The sequence below is a fragment of the Papilio machaon genome, chromosome 4 (genome assembly GCF_912999745.1).
Source record: "Papilio machaon chromosome 4, ilPapMach1.1, whole genome shotgun sequence".
In the NCBI taxonomy this organism is placed as follows: Eukaryota; Metazoa; Arthropoda; class Insecta; order Lepidoptera; family Papilionidae; genus Papilio; species Papilio machaon.
Genome location: NC_059989.1, coordinates 10,295,256 through 10,304,923, shown reverse-complemented (window position 1 = coordinate 10,304,923; position 9,668 = coordinate 10,295,256). Strand labels below are relative to the sequence as shown.

The 9,668-nt window shown below is 54.2% G+C and overlaps 2 protein-coding genes across 2 annotated transcripts; one reads left to right on the top strand and one right to left on the bottom strand.

The window, feature by feature from the left end:
• Nucleotides 1–578: 578 nt before the first annotated feature.
• On the top strand, nt 579–3,828 carry LOC106716267 (ubiquitin-conjugating enzyme E2 S; the record flags this gene model as incomplete). The annotated part of the gene is made up of 3 exons (XM_045686867.1): nt 579–976; nt 2,753–3,108; nt 3,343–3,828. Coding segments are annotated over exons 1-3 (990 nt in total), but the record flags the coding sequence as incomplete, so codon positions are not given.
• Nucleotides 3,829–3,848: 20 nt separating this feature from the next.
• LOC123723627 (collagen alpha-2(I) chain-like) lies at nt 3,849–7,907 on the bottom strand (the record flags this gene model as incomplete). The annotated part of the gene is made up of 2 exons (XM_045686866.1): nt 6,185–7,907; nt 3,849–6,139 (listed from the first exon to the last, which is right to left on the bottom strand). Coding segments are annotated over exons 1-2 (4,014 nt in total), but the record flags the coding sequence as incomplete, so codon positions are not given.
• Between the last annotated feature and the right edge of the window lie 1,761 nt (nt 7,908–9,668).

Here is a 9,668-nt window from a genome sequence, read left to right as displayed (position 1 = left end):
TATACTTTATGGACCGAAATGTGGAAGAAAGACCAGGAAAACCAGGGAAAGTGGTATGGAAGTATCCAAGATAGCCTACCTGTTAAACCATGGTATGACAGATTTAAAACTAATGAAAATCGGGATTTCATTAAAACAATAAACAGACTGAGATTTGGCGATAATACTGCGCCGTCACACCTAGCAAGACTAGGCATTATTATAAAAAACCAATGTATTCACTGTCAAGCAGAAGAAGAAACGATCCACCACATTATTTTCGATTGCCAAAGTTTCCTAATTCAAAGACTTGTGCTGATGTGCTGACTAGTGAACTTAGTGTTACCAATGCATTTAAGTGTGTTTCTTCCTCCCGCCCGCCGCCACTTAACATTTTACTACAGGATCCAACATCCTATAAACCCATTTATAACTACATAAAAAATACAATCCAAACAATTTAAACGACGAATCTTAGTGAAGTGAAGTGTAGTGACTCCAAAGTAATGAACACTTTCCAAATAAGATATGACCTAAAGGTCTATGTTACCAGGTCATAAAATTTAAAAAAAAATTGTTAGTATCCCTATAACTATAATAGCAATTTAAAACGAAACGGTAGATTGTATTTATTTTTGAGTATATTTTGCAACTGTAAATATTAAAACATTATTCGAAAAGGTTTGGAGAGGGCAGGGGGTCAAGCCTGTAAACAAAAGGAAACCTAGAAAATATTGTTGTGGAGTTATTTCATGTAGCTATTTTAAGTGTGTAAACGTAATAGAAGTCAAAGGAAGTAGGGATTGTGGTGTTGCGTTGTGCGGTGGGACACTGCACGGGCACTGAGCGATGTCGAACGTGGAGAACGTGTGCTCGCAGGTACTGCGCAGTGTGGTGCCCAAGATGTGCCGGTTGGCGGCGGATCCGCCCGCTGGCGTCAAGCTGCTGCTGTGGGACAACGACATCACTGACGTCGTGGCCCTCATCGACGGTCCAGGTACCCTTTGGCTATGCCCAGCAATTTTTCATTACTTGTTATGTATGCCTCTATGTGATTTAGCTCATAATTATCTTGCAGCTAAACAAACTTTCAAATCAATACTTCCAAATGGCTAAATGCTGAGTTTAAGAATTTCTTATTTTAAGTAGGAAATTTATTTTAGGATCTTCTGTGTATTGTCTAACATAATGTATGAGTGGAACCAAATGAATTTTGGAGCCGGCATAAATATGTCTTGCCTTTATGATTAATGCTACCATACTTTAACTGTAATGGTAGAGTTTGCAACAATATGTTTTCTAATATACTCAAGCAGTAAACTATCACAGTCAAACAGAAGGTGGTTAAAGTTTTAAGGGGTATGAAGGGTGAATGAATGAAGAGATCACTCCCTTTTTAAGAAAAACATGGTATCCAAGGAATTTAAAAAATAAAATATTAAATAAATATACCTTTAAAACATATGACTTAAAGATGTTTTTCTGATTCCCAACCACTGCGAGAGATATCAGTATACCTCACAGTTGTATCCATATTATATTGTACTCCATATACATGTCAATTAGAAAATGAAATATTTTTGAATAACAACACCATCAAATGAAAAAATTGACTAAATCAACAAGTTAAAACTTATAAATGAGTTGCTGAAAGTAGGAATTGGATTACTACACTATTAAAAACATTATTTTTTTGCATTTTGTAGGAAAAATAAATAAAAAACAGACACAAGTGATTTTCTTAGAAGTTTATGTGCGCTTGCACAGTTCACTCTCCTCCAAAATATACGGAGTAATGAAAAATATATCCAAAAATACAGTGAATTATCCAGGATCCTTGCACTATCGTGAGGAGCCAACTCAGTGACTTAACAAGAAACATTGTTAGATGACAACACATGGGCATTAAACAATATTAGAATAGTTAGGAGTTAAGTAAACTACACAAGAAAACAAAAACATTCTCATTACAACTCAATCCATAAATAATCACTTAATTATTCTTATTTAATGTACTATTTTAATGATTGTCTCAGTTAGCTCATATCATATGATAGTTTCCATAACCATGGCTTCAATTTTAATTTATAGTAGATAGATAACATGAATTTTATATTTTTTTTTCACAAAATCAGTTGGGTTTCATTTTAATTTATTATCTAATCTACATACACTTTATTTTATTTTTATTTTCATCAAAATAAACATATTTTAATAGTAATCACCATTTAAAGAATGTTGTTCAAGGCTATATTAAGACTGTTTTGATTAAACCACCGTTATTTTTAAAATTGACGTGCTTTTTTTCTTTTCAATGTATTTTGATTTTAAAGCACCCACCAATATACATTAATTTAGCATCAAAATTTAAAGGAGCGAAAAATATTTGTTTTTGCCGACCAGCGGGTCTAGACAATGTTAAATTCGACAATCGCTATCGCTAATAGAATAAAATACGTGACATATCGAAAGTTTGTCACTTCCATACATTTTTGACTTTTCGTTTAGCAACTGCGCTTATCTAATGATACTTTGTCTAGTCCCTCTGTGTAATTATTGCGGCAGAAGCGAGTATAATGAAAGTTGTAAGTGGCCGAGATTTTGTTCCTTTTATCATTTACGCAATCTATTGTTCCTTAAAATACAGGATTGTCAGATTTCAACTATAATTCTTTTCTCCGGACTGGAAAGCATCTTTTTAGGATGAGGTATTAGAAGTGGTTTAATTATTTTTAATTAAAGAAATGCTTAAAGCGTTTGTTTCCATGGGAAGCGGACACGCCTTACGCCGGCGGTGTGTTCCGCGTGCGGCTGGCGCTGGGCAGGGAGTTCCCCGCCGCGCCGCCGCGCGCCTACTTTCTGACCAAGATCTTCCATCCGAACGTGTCGGCGGCGGGTGAGGTTTACGTCAACACGCTGAAGTCCGACTGGCGGCCGGAGCTCGGGCTGGCGCACCCGCTGCTGGCCGTGCGCTGTTTGCTCATCGCGCCCAACGCGGACTCTACGCTCAACGCCGAGGCGGCGGCATTGCTCCGTGACCGCTACGACGACTACTTCGCACGCGCCAAACTCTACACCGACATCCACGCGCGCCCCGACCACGCGCACTCGGCGCACGCCCACAAGCAGGTATACACCGCCGTACTCCGCCTTACACCGCCTTACACTGACTTACTACGCCTTACACCGCATTACACCGCCTTACATCCCCGTCACACGCGCACAAAACAACTATAGCAAGTACAAATATCTCTAGCCGTGATTTACGTACATCGTACACGTCACGTATTTTCATTCAAACTCGAGCATTGAAATATATATTGTGAAATGGCTCATAATCCAATATTAAAATTGCGATTACAGGAATACCGCGACGTTGAGGTGAATGCAGACCAGGGCGAGGAGGGCGCGGAGAGCGACGAGGGAGCGCCGCACCCAAAGCGCGAGTGGTGGACATCGCCCACAGCGCCGACAGCGCCCACAGTGACCACCGCGCCCATAGCGCCCACCGCGCCCACCGCTCCCACAGCGACCACAGTGCCCAAAGCGCCCGCAGCGCCCACAGCTGGTACCGTGCCTACAGCACCCACCGCGCCTAAAGCGCTCACAGCGCCCGCAGCGCCCACAGCGCCCACAGTGCCCACCGCGGCCACAGCGCTTACCGTGCCTACAGCGGCCGCCGCGCCCAAAGCGCCCACCGCGCCCGCTGCGCCCACAGCTGGTACCGTGCCTACAGCGCCCACCGCGGCCACAGCGCATACCGTGCCTACAGCGGCCGCCGCGCCCAAAGCGCCCACCGCGCCCGCAGCGCTTACCGTGCCCACAGCGCCCGCAGCGCCCACAGTGCCCACCGCGGCCACAGCGCTTACCGTGCCCACAGCGCCCGCAGCGCCCACAGTGCCCAAAGATCCCACCGCGCCGACAGCGCATACCGTGCCTACAGTGCCCACAGCTGGTACCGCGCCCGCTGCGCCCACAGTGCCCACCGCGGCCACAGCTGGTACCGCGCCCGCTGCGCCCGCAGCGCCCACAGCGCACGCAGCGCCCACAGTGCCCACCGCGGCCACAGCGCATACCGTGCCTACAGCGCCCACAGCTGGTACAGCGAACGCTGCGCCCACAGTGCCCACCGCGGCCACAGCGCTTACCGTGCCTACAGCGCCCACAGCTGGTACCGCGCCCGCTGCGCCCGCAGCGCCCGCTGCGCCCACAGCGCACGCAGCGCCCACAGTGCCCACCGCGGCCACAGCGCTTACCGTGCCTACAGCGCCCACAGCTGGTACCGCGAACGCTGCGCCCACAGTGCCCACCGCGGCCACAGCGCTTACCGTGCCTACAGCGCCCACAGCTGGTAAAGCGCCCGCTGCGCCCGCAGCGCCCACAGCGCCCGCTGCGCCCACAGCGCACGCAGCGCCCACAGTGCCCACCGCGGCCACAGCGCTTACCGTGCCTACAGCGCCCACAGCTGGAACCGCGCCCGCTGCGCCCGCAGCGCCCACAGCGCACGCAGCTGGTACCGCGCCCGCAGCGCCCACCGCGGCCACAGCGCATACCGTGCCTACAGCGCCCACAGCTGGTACCGCGCCCGCTGCGCCCGCAGCGCCCGCTGCGCCCACAGCGCACGCAGCGCCCACAGTGCCCACCGCGGCCACAGCGCTTACCGTGCCTACAGCGCCCACAGCTGGTACCGCGAACGCTGCGCCCACAGTGCCCACCGCGGCCACAGCGCATACCGTGCCTACAGCGCCCACAGCTGGTACAGCGAACGCTGCGCCCACAGCGCACGCAGCGCCCACAGTGCCCACCGCGGCCACAGCGCTTACCGTGCCTACAGCGCCCACAGCTGGTACCGCGAACGCTGCGCCCACAGTGCCCACCGCGGCCACAGCGCTTACCGTGCCTACAGCGCCCACAGCTGGTAAAGCGCCCGCTGCGCCCGCAGCGCCCACAGCGCCCGCTGCGCCCACAGCGCACGCAGCGCCCACAGTGCCCACCGCGGCCACAGCGCTTACCGTGCCTACAGCGCCCACAGCTGGAACCGCGCCCGCTGCGCCCGCAGCGCCCACAGCGCACGCAGCTGGTACCGCGCCCGCAGCGCCCACCGCGGCCACAGCGCATACCGTGCCTACAGCGCCCGCAGCGCCCACAGTGCCCACCGCGGCCGCAGCGCATACCGTGCCTACAGCGCCCACAGCTGGTACCGCGCCCGCTGCGCCCACAGTGCCCACCGCGGCCACAGCGCTTACCGTGCCCACAGCGCCCACTGTGCCCAAAGCGCCCACCGCGCCGACAGCGCATACCGTGCCTACAGCGCCCACAGCGCCCGCTGCGCCCACAGCGCACGCAGCGCCCACAGTGCCCACCGCGGCCACTGCGCTTACCGTGCCTACAGCGCCCACAGCTGGAACCGCGCCCGCAGCGCCCACAGCGCACGCAGCTGGTACCGTGCCCACCGCGGCCACAGCGCATACCGTGCCCACAGCGCCCGCAGCGCCCACTGTGCCGACAGCTGGTACCGCGCCCGCTGTGCCCACAGTGCCCACCGCGGCCACAGCGCTTACCGTGCCCACAGCGCCCACTGTGCCCAAAGCGCCCACCGCGCCGACAGCTGGTACCGCGCCCGCTGCGCCCACAGTGCCCACCGCGGCCACAGCGCATACCGTGCCTACAGCGCCCACAGCTCTTACCGTGCCCACCGCGCCGACAGCGCATACAGTGCCAACAGCGCCCGCAGCGCCCACAGCTGGTACCGTGCCTACAGCGCCCACCGCGCCGACAGCGCGTACCTTGCCCACAGCTCCCACAGTGCCCACCGCGCCCACTGCGCATACCGTGCCTACAGCGCCCACAGTGCCCACCGCGCCCACTGCGCATACCGTGCCCACCGCGCCCACCGCGGCCACAGCGCATACCGTGCCTACAGCGCCCACAGCTGGTACCGCGCCCGCTGCGCCCACAGTGCCCACCGCGGCCACAGCGCTTACCGTGCCCACAGCGCCCGCAGCGCCCACTGTGCCCAAAGCGCCCACCGCGCCGACAGCGCATACCGTGCCTACAGCGCCCACAGCTGGTACCGCGCCCACAGCGCTTACCGTGCCCACCGCGCCGACAGCGCATACAGTGCCAACAGCGCCCGCAGCGCCCACAGCTGGTACCGTGCCTACAGCGCCCACAGCTGGTACCGTGCCTACAGCGCCCACCGCGCCTACAGCGCCCACCGCGCCGACAGCGCGTACCTTGCCCACAGCTCCCACCGCTCCCACAGCTCCCACCGCGCGTACCTCTCCCACCGCTCCCACCGCTCCCACAGCGCCCACCGCTCCCACCGCGCGTACCACTCCCACCGCGCCCACCGCTCCTACCGCTCCCACAGCGCCCACCGCTCCCACAGCGCCAACCGCTCCCACAGCGCCCACCGCTCTCACAGCGCCCACCGCTCCCACAGCGCCCACAGCGCCCACCGCTCTCACAGCTCCCACAGCGCCCACAGCTCCCACGGCGCCCACAGCTCCCACCGCTCCCACAGCTCCCACAGCGCCTACAGCGCCCACCGCTCCCACAGCTCCCACGGCGCCAACCGCTCCCACAGCGCCCACCGCTCCCACAGCGCCCACCGCTCCCACAGCTCCCACAGCGCCCACAGCTCCCACCGCTCCCACAGCGCCCACCGCTCCCACAGCGCCCACCGCTCCCACAGCGCCAACCGCTCCCACAGCTCCCACCGCTCCCACAGCGCCTACAGCGCCCACCGCTCCCACAGCTCCCACGGCGCCAACCGCTCCCACTGCTCCCACAGCGCCCACCGCTCCCACAGCTCCCACAGCGCCCACAGCTCCCACCGCTCCCACAGCGCCCACCGCTCCCACAGCTCCCACAGCTCCCACAGCTCCCACCGCTCCCACAGCGCCCACCGCTCCCACAGCTCCCACAGCGCCCACCGCTCCCACAGCTCCCACCGCTCCCACAGCTCCCACAGCGCCTACAGCGCCCACAGCTCCCACGGCGCCAACCGCTCCCACAGCGCCCACCGCACCCACAGCTCCCACAGCGCCAACCGCTCCCACAGCGCCCACCGCTCCCACAGCTCCCACAGCGCACACAGCTCCCACAGCTCCCACCGCTCCCACAGCGCCCACCGCTCCCACAGCTCCCACAGCGCCCACCGCTCCCACAGCGACCACCGCGCCTAAAGCGCACACAGCGCGTACCGTGCCCACAGCGACCACCGCGCCCAAAGCGACCACCGCTCCCACAGCTCCCACCGCTCCCACAGCGCCCACCGCTCCCACAGCTCCCACAGCGCCCACCGCTCCCACAGCGACCACCGCGCCTAAAGCGCACACAGCGCGTACCGTGCCCACAGCGACCACCGCGCCCAAAGCGCTTACCGTGCCCACCGCGCCGATAGCGCGTACCTTGCCCACAGCGCCGATAGCGCGTACCGTGCCCACAGCGCCCACTGTGCCCGCCGCGGCATCAGCGCTTACCGTGCCCACCGCGCTCACAGCGCCCGCAGTGCCCACCGCGCCCACTGCGCTTACCGTGCCCACAGTGCCCACCGCGCCCACAGCGCTTACCGCGCGTACCGCGTTCGCAGTGCCCACAGCGCTTACCGCGCGTACCGCGCTCGCAGTGCCCACATCGCCCACCGCGCTCTCAGCGCCCGCAGTGCCCACAGTACCCACAGCGCCCACCGCTCCCACAGCGCCCACCGCTCCCACAGCGCCCACCGAGCCCAAAGCGCCCACCGCTCCCACAGTTCCCACAGCGCCCACAGCGCCCACCGCTCCCACAGCGCCCACAGCACCCACCGCGCTCACAGCGCCCGCAGTGCCCACAGCACCCACAGCGCCCACCGCTCCCACAGCGCCCACCGCGCCCAAAGCGCCCACCGCTCCCACCGCTCCCACAGCGCCCACTGCGCCCATCGCTCCCACAGCGCCCACAGCACCCACCGCGCTACCACCCGACCGAAAATAATACTTTATTTTGTATCCGTAATATTGTCTGTCCACAAGTTCGCGTTTGTTTCGGGTAATCTCTGAAACATTTGATGACTGCGAGGGATGGGGATTGGGATTCGGATTTCAACCGAGTAAAAATTCGAAATGGATAAATACCCATAATTTCCATCTTTTTTCGAGTTTAGTGGATAAACCATGTTTTTGGATAAATAACTATCTGCAATTTCAAAAATTTTATTTATCATAAACTTTGTTATTTCACGTATAAACGAGATTGTAATAAAAGAAAAACAAAAATAAAATTATATTTAACATGCTTTATTTATCAATTTAATGCTAAAAACTTTTGAATGCACAATTATTAGGTATAGTGGTCGTCACGTAAAAAGAACGCTAGCGATCAAGCTGCGCAGTAGGCGATTTATAGGTCTATTTGGTGGTATGAGGTGCGGCGCGGGGCGGGCGGGTGGGCGTGCCGCGCGCTCGCGGGTGCTCTATTGGTTTGGCCAGTGTTACCAACCCTACTGTTTTAACAGTAGATTTGCTGTTTTCACATTGATTTCAATGTTTTCTGTTTCATTCCTATTTTCTACTGTTTTTCAACTAGCGTTCAGAGTCACCTATTACACTGCTATGCAAAATTTTTTTAATAACCGCTACGTAATAAAACGCAATGACACTAGATGGCAGTATCTTCTTTAGTCGGAATTCGAGGGAATTCCCGACTACATCATATGTGTTTGACAATCATATTTTTATGCACGGAGAAATCCCAATTTATGAATGACAGCTACACGCCTATTGTATTGCGTATTGTTTTATAGTCGCAACACCTAGAACAGTTTCTTTGAATTTCGGCGTCTATTAAAAAAAACAAGAATTACAACGTTTTTGATAAAATGAGTAGTGATTCATCGACTGGGAAAAGTCCTCAGAAAAATGAGTGTGAAAATATTATAATGAAGCTGAAAAATAATTTTACTTTGTTTTTTGTTGTTGTGATTATAAATATATGTGATAATGTATGTGTGTTCTAGTAACTAAGAAAATTGTTTATTATTTAATTATATGAGCAAAATGATGAAATCTGCCTTTTTTTTCTTTACCTACTGTTTTCTACTGTTTTTTGTAGGGCGAGTTGTTGTTTTTTAGTTTTTTGAGGTTGGCAACACTGGGTTTGGCAATTGATCAGTGGTTCCCGCGCTGTCTATACGTTACGTTCGGTCGAAAAATACCATCGCGCACAAATTTCTTTACTTACGAAATGGTTTTGCATAGAAAAATTAGAAAAATGATTTATGATGTATATTGCTTTATGAAAAGAGAGGCTGATAATAAATCTGTTTACAATATAATTTTATTAATTTTTACGTCGTTTCTTTTACTAAATTATATTATCATTAGTAAATTAGATTATATTTTTTTACTAAATTAGATTATCTAGATTAGAGACAATTACACGCAAAATATGCGCTAGTCGCAGAGTGCGGAAAATGAGCACCCAACTACTACTAACATATCAAACATGTTTTTATTTCTAATTATTGATATTCTATTCTTAACTACATTTTCAATGTGCCAACGAAAGACGCGAGCGAAAAGCCTAGTACTTTCGTGCGCGAGTGTACCCATGCGCAAACACACCCCCACCAACTTCCTCCAGCGTTCTGTTTACATGACGCGAACTTTACCTCCTCGTATGTAATATTAATGTTAAAATTTTAC